Raw genomic sequence first — 25,649 nt, forward strand, 5'->3', positions numbered from 1 at the left:
CCATCTAGTGGACAGAAGTGGGATTGTATGAAACGTCAAACTGTCGGTCTGTCTTCAGTCATTCTGTCATCATCATCACGCAAAACAAAATGTAAAACACATTTTGTAAAACAAAAGCCTGTTAGATAACACCAAACATTTCTGGCGACATGCTGGCCACTGCAAAGCAAAGACTACCAATGTACAAACAAACCAGTATCAAATAAACTGAGCCAGCCTACCGGTAGACTTATATGTCAGCAAATCAATAAATCGAGTATTTTGTTGTTTTTAGTAGTGAATTTCTGAAGTGAAATTATCGTAAAAATAGATACTCCACTTCTACTTTCCTTCTGGATCATGCATATAAACACACTTAACTCAAATATAGGTCATAGAGCCATCAGATTGTATCAAAAATATTAGTTGAAAAACCTTTTTCTTTGTAACTCTAAATTTAAATAAGTATATTAACAAATTAATCTTCTGTCACTGATAAATACACATAAAGTTCTATTTTCGGGGAACGTCCACTAGATGCCAGTGCAGTGCGACACAGAAGTACTGACGGCCTCAGATGATGAAATATTAAATATAGGATCATGTCTCATCAGTCCTGCTGTATCTTGAAGAGGAACATCCTGGGCTCTTCATAAACTCCAAATGTTTGGGGGTTCCGATGACAACTTCCCTCTTTGTCTGACATCACAGTTCAAAAGTATTCACGAGATGATAAACAGTAGTTATGTCATTTTGCCCATGTTTGCACAAATTGTGAAATAAGGAAGTAAATATTATATAAACAGACCGGTCTGTAGTATCTTAAATAACATAAATGATAAACTTTTTTTTAGTATGCTTTTTTTCATGTATGCTTAGAGGAAGTTGGGAGTTTGTTTTTTTTTTATTTGCACTGTAACCATGTACGTGTGTTTAACCTAGGCAAGAAATGCCACAGTAAATCCAACAAAACTGCAATAGAAATGTGCATATCCACATGCATGTGTTCTATTCCTAAGTCAACGCTGATAAATTCATAAATTACAAGATATGACAGATCACCCTTGAGCACCCTCAAAACGTCCTCTGATTAGTGCAATAAGACAGTACAGCACAGAGAAATATCAAAATTTTATTTTAAAATTTATAATAGAGGAACAGTAGTACAATTGAAAGAGAAGGAAAATGTATTAATTTGAATTCTTGGAAAAAAACGTAAGAATAACCTGATTTGATTTGTGTTTGAGGTGAGCCCATGGCCCAGTTTTGCATCACTGTAAGAGAGTTGAAAAATACATCTTTGAAACAGCTTTTACAAAATACAGCTGAAAAAAAAAAAAAAAAAAAAAAAAAAACTTCACCTGTAGTGTTTTTTTACAGTATAAAGTCAAAGGAGTACATTAATGTGAATTGAACAGATACACAGACAAAACAAGAAAAACCATAAACAGACATGATGGCGAATGTGCACGAGAACAGAAAGTGTGAAGGTCGGTGAGAACAGTCAAAGCCAGGCCGAGGTTTTCAACTGGTTAAATGCAGTGACTTGCCATCATTTAAATCAACTAATTAAATATCCATATATGAATTTATTTTTCATAATCTTTCATATACATATATGATGTATATAATATCCCTCCCAATACAAACAGGATCTTTTATACAGCTTTTAAAATACACTTTCATCTCAAGTAAATGGAAAGATAGACTATGTCTGTATCAGTATAGCACTTCAATATATCCACTGCATATGAACAGACACTCCTGCTCCTAGGAATTAACCCACAAACAATAGTTCTTAAAAAACATGTGCTTAAAATGAAATAAACACAATGGCTGAACAAAAGCAAAATAAAACCTCAAAAGGAAGGACAAATAAAACAATATATGCATCTAAGGGTAAAGTGAATGATTGATTTTAGAATAAAAACATTTAAATCTGACGACGTACACAAGCAAGGATCTACACTAAATATTTACCTGGTTTTCTTATACATTAACAATTAAACAACGATTTTTTGGTAGGACAAATAAAAATTAACAGTCTTGATTGCATTTTGGAGTCTATATATGTATATATATATATATATATAGCATTAAATAATGAAAAAAAAAAAAAAAAAAAAAAGCTCCGTATGGAATAAAACACAACAGTTTCAATTTATTTCCATCCAGACCGGCTTTGGGGAAATAAGAAATTATCAAACGCAGAACAGTAAGTGCCCGTCTATGTACTTCCATAGACCTCCCGCTCCACATCAGCACAAGCAAAGTGTTTTCCACTCAGCAGACACACGACAGAGTCCAAATAAACGAAATCAAAATGATCGCAAATGTTACAGGGGGACCAAAACAATTGTTGCAAAACCACCTCTTTCCATCTGCATTCTTCAAAAACGGTACACAGGTCGTTCAAGTGATTTAAAGTAAGCTCAGTACCACCAACCAACTCAGGAGGGTCAAGAACATCAGGTCGTTCCATCTATACAAGTACTGCCAGTAGTTTTAACAACAACAAATGGTATGTGCATGTGTGAGTGTGTGTGAGTGTGTGTATGTGCATTTCATAGAAAAGACGTTAAAAACAGAAAAGCATACCTGATAGGCTCCTTAGCACAACAGTGTAAAATACAAAGCTGATTAGTATAACTGAGTTGAGTAGGCTTTACGATTATTAACATCATATACAGCTTGTAGGTCCAGTATTTAAAAATAATAATAAAAATAAAAGCGTTACAGCACCAAACGTTTCTATCATTTGGCAAAATTCAAGCTTTAAGTGAATGTCAAAATGCTTTATAAAGTGTTACTGTGATGCTGTGATTCAAATAAAGCTAGCAATAATATATTCCCCTTATATTTTATTATTTTCTCTTTTTCTGTTTTTCTTTTCCTTCTTATATTTCTCTGCTTTGTGTTCTCTCAGCATATTCAGTAGTTTTGTGTCCTGCAAGAAATCTTGGTGTGCGTTCTGCTTGGCACGATCTAACAGCCCCATATAACTTAATCATAAATATGGCTGTGGTCAATTAGAGTCACAAAACAGATTTTTGGTTCCAAGATTTGTGCAGGGAAAAGGAAAATATATAATATATAATTTCATGACAACATTTAACTAGAAAGGAAACACACACACACACAAAAAAAATCTTCCCGTAGGCGGAATTTCTATAATGCTCTTTCTTTGTCGAGCTCCTCCTCTGAGCAATATACGATCAGGTCTGTCAGGAAGCGCAGTTATGAACTGAAAATAAGTAGACGTACATTTAAAAAAAAAAAAAACTAATTCTATCATTCTCATAAGACCATAATATCTTTCTTCATAAATTAAATAATTAATATTTCTTTTAATATGATTGGCCTATTATAACTCAAAAACGCTGTACACCCTCATCCCCTACAAAATAAAATAAAAAAAACATCACAGAAAAACCTGATTTTTTTGTTATATATCATTATACCTCTTTCTCTGACAGGCACACGGCCCAGACTCTGACACATAGAACAATCTTTAAATATTGGAGTCCCTCTCCGACAAAGCTATATATATATATCTTTGACATAACTTCACATGTAACAAAGAGGTTTGATAGCACTTTGGAATTGTTGATTGTTTCCCAGCTATTTTTTTCTTTGCATTTTGATTCGTTTCTCTACCAGGTTATGTCTTAATTAGTCCTTCTCGGGGGTGGCATCCGCATCACCCTCGCAGTTGGATTGGTCAATCTCATTAGGCTCCTCCCCTTCCGCCTCCATGTCCTCGTCTCCCTCTGCGGCCTCATCAAAGTCTTCGTCGCGTGCGAATTCCAGGTCCTGCATGCCCTCCAGACCCTCCTGCGTGCCTTGGTGGGAGTCGGCGCACTCCACGCACACGCCGTAGCGCCGAGAGCCGTGCCGTATGCCCACGCTGGCCGCCAACATGAAGATCTTCTTGCATACCATACACTTGTATTTCTTATCCTTTTTGTGAACCTGCAAATGAATGTAATAAGCAGGGATATTAGTGAGAGAAGCAAGATATTATATTAGTGAGTACTGAGAGATGTCAAAACAGTCTGTGGGTGAATATCACAAAACTTCTAAAGAATGTCTGTCATGCCACCTCAGAAAAAAAAAAAAATATCAATTTTATTATGCATAGAACATTCTTAGGAACATTTTAATTAAGCATATATATATATATATATGTGAGTATGTGTATGCGTGTATATATATATATATATATATACACATCACACACTCACATACAAAAAGTCTTACCAAGGAATGTCTCTTGACATGTTCTCTGCGAGTGAACAGCTTCCCGCAGATGTCGCAGCTAAAGGAACGCACGCCCGAGTGGATGATCAGGTGTCTCTTTAGTGTTCGCCGGTGCTTGGCAATGTAGTTACAGTGGGGACACTTCAGCTTATTGAGGGCGTTTTCGGGTGCTTCACCTAGGAGAAACAACACAAACAAACAGATTCTCAGCACTTTTCACACCGGTTCCTGAGATAAAAACAATTCAGCATGAGATCTGCCGAGCCAGCAGATGCAGTTTGTCTTGTCAGAGGCAGAATTTTCTCCATTCGTGTTATCAGCTCTAATTGTCAGTTCTGCAACATGTGACATGCAAAAAGCGGCTTTGTGTGGCTTAGAGAAAACAATAGTGTGTATAAGTGCCAGTATGTACCCTCGGTATCACTCTGGAGAAATAGAAAAAAAATGGTAAAAACATGCTATGAAAGTGTGCCAGTTGCTATGGAAACCACATGCCAGAAGCCATAACTGTATTAGTCTAATGCAATTTTCTACTGATAAACAAGCTCTATAAGAGCAGGAACTCTTCCCTTCTAGCCACCATTCCTCTTCTCAAAACTAACATCCAGAAACAGCCTGATTGTTTATCTGGGAGAAACTACTGTGTAGTCAAAATTGCAATCTCTGCTTTTTGCTTCTGAAAAGATTCATCCCAAAACTCAAGCTCTCATGGGATCGGTGTCTTGTGACAATTAGACCGGAGCTGCCTGTACTACAGCGGGTGGGATTGGGGTGGGATCCAGCTTTGTTTGAGCCAAAATGGGCAAAAACAAAAGGGTCGCCAAGCAGGTTTCCAAGGGGGTGACGAGAGCCAGATCACCTGGGAATTCAATAGAGGCTCTAAACACCACCTTGAGGGCTAAAGAAGGCCTGACAGCAGCTGTGCCATTCGTTTGAGTCGACAGGCTCAGAATTAAAGATCAGTCTGTTACTACGGGTTTGTTGGTACTTAAAATGGTTAACGATTAACTTGCATTCTCAAAGGCCAGGCCTGAGTCATAAGACTGCTCAAGGCTAGAAATCAAATTGCGCAAATGGCGAGACTCTTCTCGCTGGGAATCTCGCAGTAGGCTGGATGAGACCTGCTAGCCCAGATCTGAGAGATCGGTGGTAAATGGGCTCAAGGATTTAACCGACCCCACCCTTTAAGTGCTAAGACTGACCTCAACCCCTAAGGAAACACTACATTGCCTCTTAGACCTAAAATATACTCAATTACGCAAGTACATGAATGCTTCTAGCTAGTAGCTACACATTGCTGTTGTGCGAAATGTGTCTAAATTCAAGTACGCAAATAGTGTTTGCAGGCATTATCATTAAGTAAATAACTACATTTGAAGAAAACAATCCCTCCCTTTGAGAACTGACGTTAGCTTTTGCAACACACTGGTGAGGTATTCGATGTTGCTGTATTTCTTAAGGCCCATTCACAACAAGGATGATAATTATAATGAAAAAGATAGTTTTAAAAATCATTCTAAATTTTAAAGGAAAAGCACAGCTGATAATGATAGAGGAACGATATGCGCTGGAATCTCTTTTAGAATGTTATTTTAATGAATAACAATATTAACATCATCAGCCAATCAGAATACATCCTGCTTTAAAGAGCTTGAGCATTTAAAATGATAGATGACCATACTTCAGCGTGCTTTTAATAAACAAGTTATTGTGCACTGGTGTGGACGCCAACATAGTTATCGATTTTAGTGTGAACAGGCCCTTACTGTTTGCTCTCACACATCAGGGATAAATCCTCGATAATTTCACACTACACATCACACACAACTGTAAATGTGTGTCTGTGTGGGTGTGCAGAGGAGATATGATGTGTAAATAAATGGGTGAAGCCCTAAAAGTGGATCATCTTACACACTGTGGATTAGCAGGCAGGCGGGCCAAAGCCCACTTTAAGTACCTCTGCAGTGGGTCCACGCTGCCTGGGTCAATATTTGGAATGGCAGAGATAGTTGGGCTGCATTAGCAGGATTAGGGTGGGACGGCCCCTGGCAGCGCTGCACCTCAGAAGAGGGAATCGGGGGTAGTGTGTGTGCGCATGTGTGTGTCACTGCTGAAAATCAACAATACAGCCGTCCTGTCTGGAAAGAACTCAGGCATTTATGGTGATGGATCCTGCTGTGTGATGCGTGAGAGAGAACAGACAGGGCTCGCCCAAGCGCAACAAAGTTTTATCGAAAAGTAATTTGTCAGCCCACACCGAAAGTGAAAGTGCTACATGACATGACACCAGTGTTGTTATTGGTAACTAAAACAATTATTATTAATTGAAATAAATTTCAAATGAATATTCAAATGAAATAAAATATAAATATTAGACATAAATGAAAACTTAAACCTAAACAAAAATTAGAAATGCTTCCTTGGCAACTAACTAAAACACATTTGAAATACTAAAAAGTAAAGTTTGAAGTACTAAAATGACTCAAACTGAAAGAAATTAAAACTATAACTATAAGTAGCAGTTGTATTAATATTTACTGAAAGAAAGTTAAATGGAAATTAAATTAAATAAATAAAATAATGAAATAAAGTCTTAAATGGAAATGAGAAATGTTGTTGTGGAAAATAACTAAAATGAGTTTAAGTACTAAAATTAATAGAATTTAAATAGATTAAAGCTAAAAATAAATATTTTAAAAATAATATAAAAAAAAAAAAAAAATTACTAAAACTCACACTCAGAAAAAGGTACAAAATCTGTCACTGGGGCAGTACCTTATCACAAGACACACTTTTGTATTTTTTAGGTACTAACATGTACCTTTAAGATACCAATACGGACTCTTTGGGTACAAAGGTGTACCTTTTGAAAAGTTACCACCCCAATGACAGCTTTTGTACCTTTTTTTCCTGAGTGTACAAAAATAAAAGCCAATTCCTACTATTAATAAATACTATAAAAAAGTATACATGTAAAACTAAAATAACAATGTGTGAGTGTGACAACTGCAGCTCATTAAAACATATCTGACGGAAAGCTATGTGGATATAAAAACACAGCAAGATTTTGAAACAATGACATTTCTCAGTGAGCAGAGCTACCCATAATATTTATAATATAATTATAAGAAATGTAAAGTTTATATACTATGAGTGCTTATAAAAAGTTTTAAATACATATTACAAATTAATAGTTTAATGATTGAAATACACTATATATAAGGTTATAATAATTTTGTTTTTAGAAGTAACCATACTATTTTAATATGTTAAACTAACATGGTTTAAGCAATAAGAAACATTCCCCTTCATGAAAAAAGCCCAACGTGTGAAAAAGGAAGTGGGTAGTCAACATGGACGCAAGTACACAGGCAAGTACGTAAGCATATGTAGGCATGTGTAGGCAAACACACTGACACACACACACATGCTGTGCAGGTGTGAGCCGTCAACTCGGCACATTTAAGTGCCCTCAGGAATACGAGCTAAGTGCATTTGAGGGCGTTTAGGAAGCCGTCTCCCCCGCTTTATTTCATTATCCTGCATTAGAGGAGTCAATGACGGCGAGAGAAAGCCTCTTCTCAGAACTGTGTCACTTAAGACATGATACTATACCACGCGCCGCTCTGTTTCATGGGGGCAGAGAGTTTGAAGCATGACAGCTCGGCAAGCTAGAGATTACACAGGTTTCAGTGGCATGAGGTGAAGGGAGGGCCGACTCCCTTAATAAGAGCAGAAGAAAAAGGACTGGCCACTCTAATTAAAAAGGGAAGATGGTCTTGTGGCCTTGAGCTACTCAGGGCTGGAGGAGAAGCGATCACAACGTAAGACCCTGGCTGGACGACTGCCTCAGCTGAAGGTTTAGACGTGTGTGTTTGCACATGGGTAAGAATGTGTGAATTCTCGCTTGAAAAGAAAAGATATCACAACATATCAGCTAATGTTTTGTACATCAGCTGAGTAGGAGGGGGAAAGAAATCATCATTCAGGAATTGCTAGGAATTCTTGAAACACTCCTTTACAATACACAGGACAACCGACAGCTACAGTGTGTGAGCTCTGAAAGCTGTCAGAATGTCACTTTATGAACTGTATGAAAACAATATAATATAGAAAAAAAAAATTGCCATCAAAAGAGCTACATGAGTCCTTAAACATTTCTGGCACCCATTGGTTGAAACTTAAGCAGCCTTGATGATGTCAACAGAAAAGTCATTTCAGATGCAGAGCAAGTTACATTTTGCTAAAAGATTAAGAAGACAAATATAATTTTTAACATGCATCAATCAGTCTTGCACAGTAAAACTGATCATTAAAAATTAATAAATTAAAAAGTTTGTTTTTGATTTTAATGTTGACTTGTGTTGCCAAGCTCACAATTAAACAACATACTTCAATAGTAATAAAGTAATAAAACCGATCTTGATCTGTGTCATAAATAGTTTTTTATGCTCAAATAATGGTGAAATGTAATACATTTCAGGTTGGTTGCGCAAATGCACATGTACAGTTTAAAGTGCCAGTATCAGGACACTATCTGCTTCTATGAGAATCAAAGCTTTTAATGGCAGCTGCAGTGATGCTCCACCTTTACCAGCTGGCGACTGGCTCTTTCATTTAGTCATACTGCGTGAATCTCCTATTCAAAGCAATACCAGTATATATCAAGCTTTGATCAGGCCTACTACAAAATTACATACTGTATAAAGCATGCTGTTTTTTAATACTGTCCACAAAATGTTAAACATTGCATAACCATATTCAAATTGATGTAAACAACCTAAGATCTAATCGCATTCCTAAATATGAGCCATTTTTCTAATCAACTTGTATGGAAATTTACAGTCGAAAGTAAACCATTTGCATGCTGAGAATTTGCAAAGTATGTACTCAGCATATCAAATTCACGAGTAGTGCTTGTATTATGATAACATGCTGTTTGGAACATGGCATGACCTCTTCCTCAAGGCTGTGTATTCTGCCTCTGACAAACACTGATTATGCTACTACCAAATGCTTGACAGAAATGCATACTAGCCTTTGTGTGAGTGTGAGAGAGAGGTGTCAAAAACATCATTGTCATGACAATCCTAATGACAGCACTGGAATATGCTGATGAGTCTACATAATAGGGCGGCAACATTATTTAAATAACCAAACTCCCACGACCTGAAAGAGCTCAATAGACACTTCCTGCACACAACGAAACGAAACGAAAACATTTTTCTTTTGAACTTGGTTGGTGTGTTTTTAGTGACACATGACTTAGTTGTGACCATTTGAATTGGACTTGGTTTGAAAAACCATTATGGTACCTGAACAGGAGAGCAAAGCATGATGGGAAACATACCGGCATTCTCTGAGAGGTAAGAGAAGTTCTCTCTGGTGTAGGAGGCAGACGGTTGGATGAACATTCCCTCGTCAAAACCCTCTTCCGGCTCAGGCGGGATATTGTAGACAAAGCGCTTGGCAGCCTGTTTTTTCCGCCTTCCACTGCCCGGCTCAGGATGCACCTCTCTCTTGACAGCGACCCCAGTGCCGGGGCGCGGCTCGTTCCAGACGAACACCGGCCCCGGACCCTGTGGATCCGTCTCTGTAGACTCTGATGAGTTCTCTCCACCCCAACCAGAGCTTCCCAAAGCACAGCCTTCTCCCCCAGACACCTCCACATCACTGGGTTCATCCTTCACTTGCCCACTGGCCTTGATGGACAGCTTGGACAGGATGCTGGTGGCCCAGAAGTTGATGGGCTTCTTGTCGGCACTCTGGCAATCTTTCGCCACCGTCCGCCGCTTGTTGTAGTCGACCACCACAGAATCAGGGGCTTCCTGCTTGATGCTGATGTTGAGGGCGTCTTTGATGAAGGCGCGACAGGACTGGACCACCTCGGTCATCTGGAGGTAACTCGCCACGGACATCACCTCGATGGCATTCTGGCTGGTGAGCAAGAGGTTGCCGGAGTACAGGAAGTCCAGGATGACGGAGAAGCCCTGCACGGCCGCCATGTCCAAGTGCGTGATAGTAGTTTGGTCGCAGTTCTCGCTCTTCGTCAGGCAGTAGAGGGTCTTGAAGTAGCGGCTCCCAGCAACGAGGATGTTCTTGTGTGCCTTGAACACCTGGTCGCCCACTACGATGTTGACGTCGCAGAGGATGCCGCTCTTGCGCTGCTTGTCCAGCTCCTGCAGCAGCTGGTAGCAGTAGGAGTTCTCATTGGGCTTGTTTCTATAGTCCTCCACCTCCGGGCTCTCCGCGTCCTCTGGCCTTTCCATTTCCTAGTGGAGTGACAACAAACAAAAATGACAATCAGCATTAGTCTACAGTGTAAACATAAGGTGAAGGGCAGGTGTATGGTGACAACTCCGGCTAGAGAACTGGTTGAACAGGCTCAAAAGCTGCAGTAATGTGGGAACTACAACGGTGGTAAACCCCCACTCACAGGACGTGAGCTCTGTGCCCTTGTTAATGCTCTTTAAGATGAGAAATATTTGGCCATTATCCCATCCCACAATCAGTCTCCATCATCTGCTCTCACAATTAAGAGAGAGAGAGAGAGAGAGAAAGAGAGAGAACCAGCTGGTACCTACCACCAATGGGAGTGAATCTACACAACATATTTCTGGATTGCAAAGCAGATGTCCTAATCCATGCAGAAATTTATACCACCCAACATTTTTCCCCTCCTACCACACAGCTGGGTTTTATGCTGGAGTAATTCAGATTAAATCTATTTCTCAGGGCGGAGGCCTTCCCAGCCCCCCTCCTCCACACTGCTGGGCTTGTCCTGCTAGATGGGGTTATTACTGTAGCCTGATCCAGCTACAGCAGGCCCAACCAGAAGTCAGAGGGATAGAGAGAGGGAGAGAGAATGCAACCCCATTTCTCCACACAATGCCAGTCCTTTCCTCCAGGCTCACTGTTCACTATTGCTGTTTTAGTGCTACACTGAAGCTTTGTGAAGAAACCACTTACAATTCCCTAGCACACTTACTGGTGAAGGTTGCAAAAGACTTACAAAAAACAGCAGGAATTACAAAACCAGAGCTGGAATAAAATCTTTACTCACTCTCATGTTGTTTAAAACCTGTACGACCTATTTGAACACACACAAAAAAAGATATTCTGAAGAATGTTCATGCTGCTCTTTGCAATATGATTAAAGACTTAAATTGAAACCTTGAGTGGGTATTCTTATTTTTTATTTTTTTGTGTAAACACTGTGGCACTTTCATAACATTTCTCTGTTAAGTATCCAGTCAAGCAACACTGACTCAACTGATGATAAAAGTTTGGTATAGAACTAACTGTTTGACAAGCAATAGCAGAAACCCTTTTAAAAGCCACTTTTTGGGTGTGTTTCTTGGATAAAAGAGACATGACACGCATGAGTAAAAGGAAGTAGTAAAAAGAGCAATTCTTCAATCTCCTTTTGGGTTACACTGAAGTAGAGGTTTGAAAAGACATGAGGGGGAGCAAAAGATTTTAATGAGTACATTTTTATAGAATCTTTCCTTTTTTTTTGATAAACTACTCTTTTAAAATAAAGAAAATAAAATCTAGTGAAGAGAAGGTTTGAAGAATGAGGATGAGGTGGAGAAACAGGGGTGTTAGATGAGAATGAATGTCCGTTTGTGGTGTCACAATGTCCCCACTATTGTTTGCCTCTATCTATCCAGAGAGAGCCTGACTCTTGGCCAAGCCAAGCTATGAAGAGTGGACAGATGAGGTGGCAGTCGAAAGCGGGTGTCAGGACATGCTAGTCCAGAATTAACCCGTTTTTCTTTCTCTCCCTTGCCTTCTCTCATATACACTCAGTCACAGTTCATCCTTTCTCCAGATGTGCCACGTGTAACATATGCAAGAGAACAGATGCTTCTCGAAGATTTCCCCATTAAACCTCGTCAAAATTAGTGTGTAGTGACAGTTTGACATTTGGCATGGTCTTTTTCTTAATTGAATGTTTGTTATTGTTATTGTCTACAGTTCTGCTGCTGGGTCACTTATGTCCTCTTTTTGTAAGCTATTTTGCCTGTGCAAACTGTACAACCAAACAACGAAAGGAAGAGACATTACTTTTACAATATCTATAAATGGCAAAATTATGATCTCACATGGTTGATGCTAATTGTGTTTCTCAGACATTTTTTTCTTTTACTCACAAAACCCTGATATGTTTGGATTTCATTTACACTACTGTTCAAAGGTTTGGGATTAGTAAGATTAAAAAAAAAAAAGGATTGGAATGGAATACTTTTAATTATGAAAGAACACATTAAATTCTATAAAAGTGACACTAAAGACAATTTAGAATAGAATGTTTCAAAAGATTTACATTTCAAATAAATACTGTTTTTTTTTACTTTTTAATTCATCAAAGAATCCTGAAAAAAAAAAATATGCATCACGGTTTCCACAAAAATATGAAGCAGCACAACTGTTCTCAACAATGATAATAATAAACAAAATCAGCACATTAGAATGATTTCTGAAGGATCATGTGAAACTGAAGACCGGAATAATGATGCTGAAAATTCAGCTTTTCCATCATAAGAAAAAAAATACATTTAAAAATATATTAAAATAAAAGTTAAAATAGAAAAGTTATTTTGAATTGTATTTTTTCACAATATTGCTGTTTTACCGTACTTTTAAACAAACAAATACATAGAGACTTCCTTAAAAAAAAAACATTTAAAAAATGTTACCCCAATTCGACCCTAAACCTTTGAATGGTAGTGTATATAGAAGAAAAAAAAATATTATTCAGAATATGACAGATGAAAGAAAATAGGAAACGGGGTGTTTTCTGATAAAAAAACGTGTTATAAATGAAACTTGCTGTGGTTTCTCACTCTGGTTTCCCACCCCAGACTTTCATTTTGATGCGAAACGGGAACATTATAAAACCACCACCAATACCACTGCCCTTCTCCTGCGCTGCAGTTGAACAGTCACCTAACTCTCTTCAGGCGATGAGCTGCCAACACCCATTATTCTATTATACACGTCCAACATGTTCCATTCACCGTAAACCAACAATAGCTCCCCAAAATTCAAACACATAGCCTTCAGCAACAGAGAGCCATGCCTTTATTACCTACCAGGGCCGCGGTGAGCATACACTACACAAGTACCATGTTAGGGGAACATTGTGCCTCAGACAACAAGGACAGCGGTTTTGTTTTCCTTGCGCATAGTCTTCCTGAGCCATCCCAGCCCCTGAGGCCAGCGCCTGGTCCCCTCATCCAGATGCATGAACAATGCAGCAGTGTGCTTGACCCAAGGTGTGGGAGGGGAATGCCAGGATCTGGGCCTCCCAACAAAGAGCAGGGCTCATCGATACAAAATTCCAGGGAATTCTCCCCCACCAGCACCAACAACAGCCCCCCAATACACACATATCTCACAGTGACAGACAGTACAGGGGTGGAGACCCTCGTCTTCATTTTAGCTCACTAATAATGGGAATAGAGGGCAAATACTTTGAGGGCGAAGTCTAGTCTGGAGAGTGAGGCAACCCAGATACCCTTCTTTAGGTGTAATTCAATTAGAGCAGTATGATATGGACCAGTGAAGAAATTTAGCCCATTACGACGGACAGTTGCTGCACTGAAGAACATAATTGATCTCAATTATAAAATTGGCTATTGGAGGATGTGCCCTATCAGAACAGCCTTTCTTTACTCAGACAGCAGACGTCCTTATGTTTCACCCAACTGGGCTACTTTAAGGCAGATACTATTCTTCCATAGTCTCATGATCTCCATGTCCACTACTCTTATTCCTGAGATGTCAATGAAAAAAAAAAAATCACTCTTAAAATAGGTTTCTTTATTGGCATCGATGATTCCATCAAGAACCTTTAACATCTACATTCTTTAAAATAAAGGTTCCAAAACCTTTCAGTGATCAGTTTTTAAAATAACCATTTTTGTTCTTAATGTGAAGAACATTTTAATGATCTAAAGAACCTTTTTCCATTATGAAGAAACTTTTCGGCACTGAAAAGGTTCTATGGATGTTAAAGGATCTTCTTGGAACCATCCATGCCAATAAGGAACGTACATTGCATGGAACCAAAAGGTTATTTACAATGAAAAAAAAAGAAAAGAAAAAAAGTCCTTAGGAGTATTAAAATATTTGTCACACTATGAAAAAAAGAACTGCTCACTGAAAGATTTTTTTGGGAAACCCAAAATAGTTCCCCTACGGCATCACTGTGAAAACCCCTTTTGAAGCCTTTATTTTAGAGTGTAGGCTAAATCACGAATACTATATTATATATGGGCAATAAATGTAGCATAGCACATATGAGTGCGGTTGAGTGGCAGAGGAAAGTGATTGGACAGGATAGTGTAACAAATCTTCTAGTGTCTTCTTAAAGGGGTCATCGGACGCCCATTTTCCACAAGTTCATATGATTCTTTAGGGTGTTATTGAAAAGTCTGTAACATAGTTTGGTTAAAATTTCTCAATGGTAGTGTAAAAAACACCTTTTTTTCCCTGTAAAAAAACAGCTCTTTTCAGAGCAAGCCGTTTTGTAGCATTTTCCTTTAAATGTTAATGAGCTATGCTGACCCCGCCCTCTCTTCCAGCCACTCTCTGAGGGACTGTTTACTTTAGACGCATTCATTGTAAAACTGAGATCGGCTCGATTTGAGAAAGGGGTAAAGATTTTAGTAGATTAAAAAAAAACCCTGGGTGGATTTTTATCATTATAAGGTGGGTTGTGTACACACACTGCCAACACACATTTCAGTTCAAACAACTTGTAAAAGTGCATGTAGCATCCACTGACCCCTTTAACCCCACTGTTGCTAGGGAGGCAGCGATAATCTCTCCTCCTCCTTTCCTTCCTAATTAGTGAGGGGTATAAATTGAGTTAGTGGAAGACTGTGTGTCATCCTGATTAGACTGACTGGACATTATCATACCACACAATCCCAAGGGATTTTACTGGCAAACCAGTAACACGACATCTCCTGCAGCAACACATAGGATTTAGTACATTAATCAATCATTTTGTGGCTTGATAATGGACAAGGAATAAAAAGCATAAAAAAAAATCAATAACTATTTATCCTAAACGACATGTCTTGGAATTGTACAGTTCCGTTGGATACAGAATGCAGAAGTATCAATTATCAATTAAATTTCACTATTACAGTGCATTATAGTCACAAAAGTGTTTCTCAGCTGCTGATATGATATGATTTATTCAAGCCTAATCTTACTGCAGTGGTCTGCACATTGCTCAGGCATTGCTGTCATTACAGGCGACATAATTCACTCTGACCCAATGTAGCAAAGTGACACACGCTATCTATGGATCTTGGGGAGTCACCTAATACAATGCCTCTTATTTAGGTGCCCTAAAAGGGGAGGGTGAGATGTGCCAGAGGTCAGTTTTTACAGCGAGGGGGGGTTGGGAAGGGGTGCGGCTCCCCAAAGGTAGCAGGGTCAAACCCCTGCCATTGTGTGACCTCTGTAGCAATCAGGTTAGTAACCATGACAACCAGGGTTGATAATTACAGTGCAGGGGAGGAAACAGTCAGGCAAACAAGGACATACATTTTGAGCCACAGCCTTAATGATACTTTTGGTCTGTTTAATAACGATTATCTGATAGATCCTCCTACAAAAGCATGTAAATAAAGAATTTCGATCATGTAAAACGCGATAGCTCACCTATAATCGGAGGTCTAGTTTCTTTAATGCTTGAAACGAGCGTAAAAAAACTGAGAAAATGAATTTTAGGCTTTAAATAAAGCAGTCGCGGGTTTCTCAGCTCATCTCACCACCTGACAGCGCTGATCCAGTTAGCGCACACATGCTAACCTGCTAACGTTACCTCCGAGTCTATCACTAACAGACCTGTTAGCTCGCTAAACAGCTTTAAAACTGCATTCCCGCTGCACTATAGCAGGAAAAACATCGACATTTGTTAACTAAAGACCGAACAGCACAGCCCGGGTCGGCTCCGTCGCGTATCCGAGTGTCCCCGTCCCGGTTATATCGCAGTGTGGACGTACCTGTCGGGTCGGGTCATTCCTGCCGTGCTCCGAGGACAGGTGATGTCTCAGCAGCAAGGCCCGCTTGTAATTCCGGCTGCCTTTCACCAGCTCGTCGCTGTTGTTGGTGGCGATGTTATGGCACCAGGAGCAAGACATCAGCCCTGTTTCCTGGCTGAATTTGAGCCAGGGAAACTCCTGCAGCCAGGAGGTTTGGAAGAGCGAGTGTTTCTGGAGCAGCAGCGTCTGAGGTCTCATCTCCAGCAGCGGCTTGCTAGCGGCTGCTTCCTCCGCCTCCCCCGCGCTACAGTCCTCCCGGTTCACGCCGTTGCCGGTCGCCCAGTTACAGCTCTCGGTTTTTACCATCGCACTGTTTAAAACGCTCCTGTCATGATCTTTCCCCGCTGTCCAACTGCCCCCTTCCGGGTCCTCGTCTTCCTCTGCATCCGGCTCCGTGTTGTCGCTCACGGACCCCCCGCCCTCGACTTTCCCCAGCGATGGTCCTTTCGCCCCCAAATCCCCGTCGTCCTCTTGATCCGGCCTGTTCCCGTTCAGGTGTCGGTCTTGACAGGCCGGGGCCTCGCAGGGTTTGCCGTTGCTGCCTGCTCCGACGGCGCTGGCACCGGTGACGGCTAATCCTCCTCCTCGGAAAGCCAGCGACCTGCGGTTTCGCTCTCCGGACATTTTCTTCAAATAAATTACAATCTACACTTTCTCAACAAAACAAAAATCCGATCGCGGCTCTCTTAAATAAAGTATTCCGCATGAAATGAGCCGTTTTCCTGCGCTCCGGCCTCCTGGTGAGAGTATGTAGGTTATGCGGAAATAAATAGGGGTTTTAAAGGCATAATGAATTTGAGGGTTCTGTCTGCGTCCGCGCAGGCCCCGCAGAGGTCGAATGGCAACGACTTCCCCCACAATGCATCTCGGTCACAGGGAGGAGGGGGAGCTCGTGTTAAAGGAAGATGGGGGTGACGCCGAACAGTCAGGGGTGTTTTGTGTCCGTGACTGCACCCATTTTCCGCATGCTGTTTCATCTATAGAAGTACACGTCTCAAACCAGTAGGTCCTTGTAGCCCTTTCACGCCCTCCGCTGTGCGTGACATTAAAGACGTCGCTCCATGTTCGTGGCTCGAGTCGTGATGGTCGTGACAGGTGGGCTCGCGGGATTAATGAATGTTCTCGCGAGGAGCGCCCGCATAGGTGTATTTTACAGGTGGTGACGGAGATGGATGGATTGGCTTTTTGATATGTCTTGAGTCACCACTATATATATATATATACATTATATATATAGTGTGGTGTGTGTATGTATATATATAGTATATATATATATATATATATATATATATTATATATATATTAGCACTATTAAAACAACACATGCTAACCAATGTGCTTTACATCATCTCAATATACAAATCAAATAAAGAAAATAAAAATCACCTAAAATAACAACAACAATAATAGTACAAAAATCTACAACATAAGAAAACATTTCTGAAATAGCATTTAGATGTATTTATTTACACAGTTTAATGTAGCTCAGAGGGGACATGGATGCATTTAACCTGCAGTAACAGATGAATAAATAATGTTTTGTTTTTAACATAAAACGTTGAATACTGATATTTGAAATGATTTAAAACACGTAAAAAATATTTTAAAGATGAAATTAAAACTGTCAGTAGGTGACAGCAAATGACTGTTAATGAGTGATTTATTGAGATTCAACAGATTCGTTCATTGGCTAATTCATTCAGGAACAAAGCATTTAAAGGTGCAGTAGGAGATCTTGGTAAATGCTAACTTTAGCCTGATAGCACTGAAAGCGGACATCCCACCCTCCCTGCAATCGCCGTCCAAAGCCACGCCTCCTGAACGCATAGAGAAGCAGTAATAAAATCCAACGCTCACAGACCAAAGTCCCAGACACAACATTACTACAATAGGCTACATCAGCAGTTCCCAATTCCAGCCCATGTTCCGAAGTGAAGTAAACCCCTGCTTAGGGAGTAGGGAGCAATGAACATGGTGTAGGGATCATAGCAATAGGAACACAGTTCATGTACGTAGCTCACTTCTAACGAGTTGGTTATCTGAATTGGGTGTGTTAACTAACCAAGACATGCAAAATATGTGCGTGAGGACTGGAATTGGGAACCGCTGGGTTACATCATGTGTCATTCACTGGCGAGAAACTTTAAAATTACTACAATACCAGGGACTCAAAGTTAGTTACATCTTGTATCCAAGATGGCGCCGAGCATGGCGGCCGTGTTGCGAGCTCCGAGTAAACTTTGCAGTTTTTCGTCTGTTTTTACTTGTTTTTTTGTTGTTCTACGTGTTGGATGTTGTTTGTATAACTGTCTACGATAGACACACGCTTCTGAACATCGGTTCTTACGTCGCGGAACGCAAACAGGACTTTGAGTTCTTGAACGCCGGCGCTTTGTTTACAGACACCGCATCAGAGGCCTTTGTCTGGGCTGCGCGGGCGCGACCGAGGAAACGCCGCCGGAAAAGAGGAAAGAGAGCCGGCGTCCTCGTCAGACTCAGATGTCGTCCCCTCTGACCTCCTCTCCCATCCATTTTGCTGGCTAACGTTCAGTCACTGGACAACAAACTTTGCGAACTGCGGGCACGTATCTCATACCAACGAGAAACAAGGGACTGCTGCATTATTTGCCTCACAGAAACCTGGATGTCTGCAGTGGTTCCAGACTCAGCCATCGAGCTTACGGGGTTCTCCGTGCACCGCTCGGACAGAACGAAAGAGCTCACAGGGAAAAGCAGAGGTGGGGGCGTTGTGTTTCTTTATCAACACTCGTGGTGTGATGAAAGGAACCTACACTCTATTAAATCCTTCTGCTCCCCTGATCTGGAATTTCATATGCTTCTGTGTCGACCATTCTGGCTACCGAGGGAATTCACAGCGGTCATAATCACCGCTGTTTACATTCCCCCTCAAGCCAACACAGACCAGGCACTCAAGGAACTGTATGGGAATATAAGTGAGCAGGAAAACCGCGTACCCAGATGCAGCGTTTATTGTTATGGGGGACTTTAACAAAGCCAACTTCAGAACAATACTCCGAAATATTTTCAACACATCACCATCAACACGCGTGGTGATCGTGTACTGGACCCCACTGCTACTCTCCTTTCCGGGACGCCTACAAATCTCTCCCACGCCCACCTTTCGGCAAATCGGGATCACTCTTCCATTCTGCTGCTGCCTGCTTATAGGCAGTAACTGAAAAGGGGAAGCACCCGCCCTCAGGACAATTCAGTGCTGGTCGGGACCAATCAGACGCTATACTACAAGACTGTTTTGATCACGTGGACTGGGACATGTTTCGGGCAGCGTCTGATGATGACATAGAGGCGTACTCAGAAACTGTAACGTGTTTCATCAGGGAAGTGTGTAGAAGATGTAGTGCCGACAAAAACAATCCACATCTACCCCAACCAAAAACCGTGGATTAATAGCGATGTTCGAGCAGCCTTGTCAGCGCGGACATCCGCTTTTAAATCCGGAAACGCTGATGATCGCAAACAAGCAAGTTACGATCTCAGGAAATCCATCAAAGCTGCAAAAAGACAATACAAAAACAAAGTTGAAGAACAATTCAACACCAGCGATGCAAGAGGCATGTGGCAGGGAATCAATAAAATCACAGACTTTAAAGGGAACAAACCAGCTACTGTGAACATTGCCGCCTCTCTACCGGACGAGCTGAATAACTTTTATGCTCGTTTCGAGGCTCACAACACCGCCCACACAGAGAGCGCTCCTGCAGCTGCTGCAGAAGAGGTGAGTGCACTCTCCGTCTCTGTCGCGGATGTAACCCGATCCTTCCGACGGGTGAATATCCGCAAGGCAGCGGGTCCCTGATGGCATCCCAGGCCGTGTGCTCCGAGCATGCGCATTCCAGCTAGCCTGTGTTTTTACAGACATTTTCAACCTCTCCCTCTCTCTCTCTGTGGTTCCCTCGTGCTTCAAAAAATCCACCATTGTGCCCATACCAAAGAAAAATAAAATCACATGCTTGAATGACTGGAGGCCTGTTGCTCTCACACCCATCTTCAGTAAGTGTTTTTGAGAGACTCGTCAGAGACTACATCTGCTCTGTGCTGCCTGCCTCACTGGATCCGCTACAATTTGCATATCGTAGCAACCGTTCTACAGACGATGCTATTGCTTTCACTCTACACACTGCTCTCTCTCCCACCTGGAAAATAAGAACACCTATGTGAGAATGCTGTTTGTGGACTACAGCTCAGCATTTAACACCATAGTGCCTGCCACACTTGTTGCGAAGCTCCAGACTCTGGGACTAAACAGATCTCTGTGCAGCTGGATCCTGGACTTCCTAACAGGCAGAAGCCAGGTGGTCAGAATGGGGCAAAAAACACTTCATCCCCGCTGACCCTCAAACACTGGTGCTCCTCAGGGCTGTGTCCTCAGCCCGCTCCTGTACTCCCTGTACACACATGACTGTACAGCCACACACAGCTCCAACGTCATCATCCAAATTCGCTGATGACACAACGGTGATAGGCCTGATCACCGACAACGATGAGACGGCCTACAGAGAGGAGGTGAGCACCCTGACTAAATGGTGTCAGGACAACCACCTCTCACTCAACATCGACAAGACCAAGGAGCTGGTTGGTGGATTTCAGGAGACAGAGCAGAGAACACACACCCATCACCATCGACAAGACACCTGTGGAGCGGGTAAGCAGCTTCAAGTTCCTCGGTGTTAACATCAGTGAGGATCTCACCTGGTCTACACACACTGATGCAGTGCTGAAGAAGGCACATCAACGCCTCTTCTTCCTGAGACGGCTGAGGAAGTTTGGAATGAGCCCCCAGCATCCTCAGATCGTTCTACACCTGCACTATAGAGAGCATCCTGACGGGCTTCATCACTGCCTGGTTTGGAAACAGCACCGCTGGCAACCGCAAAGCTCTGAAAAGGGTCGTGCGAACTGCCAGCCACATTGTTGGAGGTGAGCTTCCCTCCCTCCAGGACATCTACACCAGGCGGTGTATAAGGAAATCCCGGAGGATCATCAGTGACTCCAGCCATCCTTCCCACAGACTGCTCTCTCTGCTGCCCTCAGGAAGACGTCTCCGCAGCATCCGATCCCGCACTATCCGACTGAGGGATAGCTTTTTTCCCTCAGGCTATCCGACTTATGAACAGTCTGAACTAATACACCCTACAGCATACTCCACAATATGGTATGCCACACACTGCACTTTAACTTTGACAGTTCAACACCGAACTACTTTAACACAATAATCTACCTGCTACCACTGGATTCCATCCAATGCACATCCATAACATTTGCTGTATCCAGCCCACGTACACTTAGCATATTTTTCATGCGTATATATGTCTACATAATCTAGAATGTTGTACATTCTGTGTATAGTGTATAATGTGTAGTGCTAACTGTATGTATGTACATATTGCGTAAAATGTGTAGTGCTAACTGTAAGTATGTCCAATAGTACACTGTGTGTACTGACTATATGTATGTGCATATTGCATATTTTCACCTGTTGAAGTCTGTATGGTTATATGTTAACTGTTTCTGCAATTTCTGGTGCACGCTCCCAAGAATTTCACTAACCAAGGCACATGTGCTGTGGTGATGTGACAATAAAGTGACTTGACTTGACTTGACTTGACTTGATGTTTGTCTGCCAGTCTCACTCTGTCTGCACAGCCTGAGTGAATGCGCTGGTGACGTATCCTGTCTGCGCGAACCGGTTGCGCAGAGGTATGCAGATACATACGCTGACAGGCAGTGAGGAAAGCCAATTAAAATGCTCAGACCGAGCCTTTTGATTGGATGAACATTTTTTTGTGATGTATGTTAATAAGTATGTTGTAAGTAAGGTTGAATAGTTTTTTACGAATTTTTTTTGTGATTGCTATCGGGAATGTGAAGAGACTTTCAACCAGCATAACAAAAAATGTTTTTGAAGACAATCACCTATTGCACCTTTAATGATCTAACTCTGTTAATGTGTGAATCGCTGAATCATTTATTCAACCGATTCATTCAAAAAGCTGATTCATTCAATAAGTAAACACCATTGCTTAGAGACGCAAAACAGTGCTGTGATCTTTGTTTGGAACTATTTTCTTTGGCAAAATTGAACAAAAACAAGCAATATTATATCTAAAACGTAAGTCACTTATTGCTAACTTTACTGAACTTGTATAAAATGATTATTAAATTACTTATGCTGATATCTGCAGAAAAATGGTACTCTTTGTTTGATATAGATTAAGTTAACTATATTAAATTATATAGATATAACAAGCATACAGAAGCATTTTTGCCGTCTACAATTTAGAATGCCTTCAATTTTGAGTTTTAATAGACTAATAAATCACGTGCATGCATTCTGTCTCTGTTTGTGTGATTTGGCGATATACTTGATAATATCAGATCACACATCATTACAACAACTTTTAAGTTCAGCTTGGAGTGAGATTTTTTTTTTTTTTTGGGGGGGGGGGTCGATTTCGATTCAATATCAATTAATGTATATATACTGTAAAAATAAAGGGGAATACAAATCTTTTGTTGAATCCAGTCGAATGCCTTTTTTAGCACAATTTTAAGCTTGGTTTAAATTCAGTATTTGCTTGCATTCATTGTGTGTAATTATGCAAGTATTATTAAAAAAAGGATGAAGTTATTAACTTTTTACATTTCTCATTTAAAAATCTAGTGTTTAATTTTGTCTAAATTTGCATTAAAATGAAGAACTTAAAAAAAAAATAAGCAAGTATGACCTGCAATATTCTAGATATATTTAGTAAAGAGCTATACAGGTAGTGGGTAAATCATGGCATTACAAATGAAAATTATGTTTTACCTGAAAATGACTCTAATTTGCATATTTGCATTGCAATTTAAAACCTTCCTATTTTAACCTTACATACTACACTAATTGTAATATACATATTAGAAAACCATAATAATTGCACAAATAGTATTTAGTACCAAAATATCTCTTCAAAATATTAAATAAATATTATTGAATTAAAATATACAACACTTATTTAACTGAAAAAAAAAAAAATAGTTAAGCTGAATGGTCACATTATAAGTAAGCAATACCTGAGGGTTAAGAAAAACATTAATGTTACCTCTCCATCATTCTCCAGAATTAAAATGATACTGTAAGTGCCATCGACGTAATAATCAATGCATAATATGGTGTAATGTTTACCAAAAATTGCTGCAAATAATACCTGTATAATGAGGCTGTCGTCTATCATACTTAAACCCATTCAAATGTGTTGTCAACGCTGCTTTGTTTGGAGAGCGCTATGGATCACGTGACCGCGCGAAGACGCCGGCGAGATTTCGCAGTGTCAATAATATCTACAAAGATATAAGTGTCATTCCATGACATGGTCTATATGTAGCCACGATTTAGCTCTAAAAAGTTTGCAGCAGTATTCAAATAGCTCAGATGTGCAATGCAGCATTAAAACCTAAACAATACAAACAGAAAACATAATGTAATAAAACGGTAGGGGTGAATTTATTATTCCATGTACATTTGAGGTAGATTTGTGTACTGGGTTGTTTTTTAGTTATAGATGATTTTACTGTGTTGTTATGAAGTCAGTTGTGCCAGACAATTTTGGAGGCAGTGACAGATAGTGGGGGTGGGGGGGCACTAATAGGGAAAAACTTCTCCACCTTTTTCTTCAATGCGGAAGTAAGCCATATGGGAGAGACTTCCGGTTCATTAACAGCTATAGTTAAATAACGAGGAGAATAACAACGTGCAGTAAATGGTAAAACTGTTTGCACTACAAACCAGTGTGTTCATAATTAAAATAAAACATTAAAATAATATGATAAGACACACCAACTTTCAATATCAAGCAGCAAAACGAACTGTTTTGTTCAGCTAAAAATAGCTGGACGGAGTGGACGCAGATGAGACCGGAAGCCAGACCCATAGAATTTACAAATGGCCGCACCCATTTTTACGACAAGAAAAAGGTGGATACTGCTGGAATAAAGAGTTTTAAAGGGTTAGTGATGGAAAACTTGCAGGTCAGTGGGCATCAGTGTTTAAGGTTGGTAAACACTTGTACACGGACGCATATAATACTACCTGCCTGACATTGGCATGTGTTATTCAGGTGTCAAAGTTGTGCAGAATTGAAGGAAGAAACCTCAAAGACGGTACCAGATGGATGCTGGACAGATACAGCCTACAAAACATGCAACATTAAACGGATCAAATGATGCTTTTTTAAAGATCATTATTTTGTGTATTTGGTGTAACAGAATATGTTGACATGCTTTAATGTTCAAAAAACACATTATTTTTCAAATACTGTACATTATTGTAGGTCCTCTATGCCCCGCTTTTTTTTTGGTGCAACATGATTTGTTTTCTTGATTTTATCTTCTTATGACAAACGCAGTCTGCTCTGATTGGCCAACTGACCCAGTGCATTGTGATTGGCTGATCACCGCAAGCACTCGTGGGAAATGTAACGCCCCTTTCCATAATCGTGAGCTTCATCTTTCAAAATAAATGTAAAGACAGTTAATAATAACAAAACATACTTTACAGTAGCTGATTCAGTAGCGCCAGATTGTCATAGCAAAGTCAGAATGACCTCCTCTCCTAGGTTTACGAAATGGTCGTCCATGGTGTGTTGTCTTAAAGATTCCTAAATGCATCTACTTTCAGAAGGCCAAATAAAGTGCTGTTGCTTTCGCCTAGATACACACAGCATCTCCTTGACATGGCTGCTTCAACACTAACTGCGGTTACCGAAACCACGCCTTTTTTCTTTGTGTGAACATTTGGGCGGCATTACGCAAATATTTCCACAGTGACGTAGACATGTGTGGGCTTGTTAGAACGAGCTGTTTTAGGGGGGCGTGGACGAGTCTTAACTTTGATAAAGAATATCTCTTTGGATTTGAGACTTTAGTCTTTGCAACTTCAGAGACCTTATCTATGCACAATCAGCTTGAAATCACATCATATGACCCCTTTAATCAAACATTGTGGTGTCAAAACTCAATAAAAATCAAAAATTTGAAAAATAATTCCTTTACTGGTCATTTTGAAATGTCAAACTTTGTCCGCAATTGTTAACCACCTCAATCTGTGTTATATTTTAGGGTTTTAAAAAAATTCTCTCATGTCCAAATTTAATATGATGGGGGTGGTCCGCTGCAGAAAGAGGCATTTGAAAAGACTGCACTGTTCTCGGTCATTAGAGGTATAAAACACATAGAGCTTCTCTCTTTTTTAACACTCTGAATGTTGATACACTATATATATATCTTGTTTTTGTTTTTAGTTGCCATCCAATCAAAAGAGAA

General features: G+C 40.4%; 1 protein-coding gene across 1 annotated transcript; it reads right to left on the reverse strand.

Annotated features, from left to right (window-relative positions):
- Window positions 1-1,340: 1,340 nt before the first annotated feature.
- LOC109107022 (zinc finger and BTB domain-containing protein 10-like) lies at window positions 1,341-17,464 on the reverse strand. Its single transcript, XM_042776855.1, has 4 exons — window positions 16,269-17,464; window positions 9,590-10,511; window positions 4,240-4,415; window positions 1,341-3,951 (listed from the first exon to the last, which is right to left on the reverse strand). The coding sequence occupies exons 1-4, from the start codon at window positions 16,929-16,931 to the stop codon at window positions 3,652-3,654; spliced, it is 2,061 nt and encodes a 686-aa protein (XP_042632789.1). The 5' UTR covers window positions 16,932-17,464; the 3' UTR covers window positions 1,341-3,651.
- Window positions 17,465-25,649: the final 8,185 nt, after the last annotated feature.

The sequence above is a fragment of the Cyprinus carpio genome, chromosome A19 (genome assembly GCF_018340385.1).
Source record: "Cyprinus carpio isolate SPL01 chromosome A19, ASM1834038v1, whole genome shotgun sequence".
Classification (NCBI taxonomy): Eukaryota; Metazoa; Chordata; class Actinopteri; order Cypriniformes; family Cyprinidae; genus Cyprinus; species Cyprinus carpio.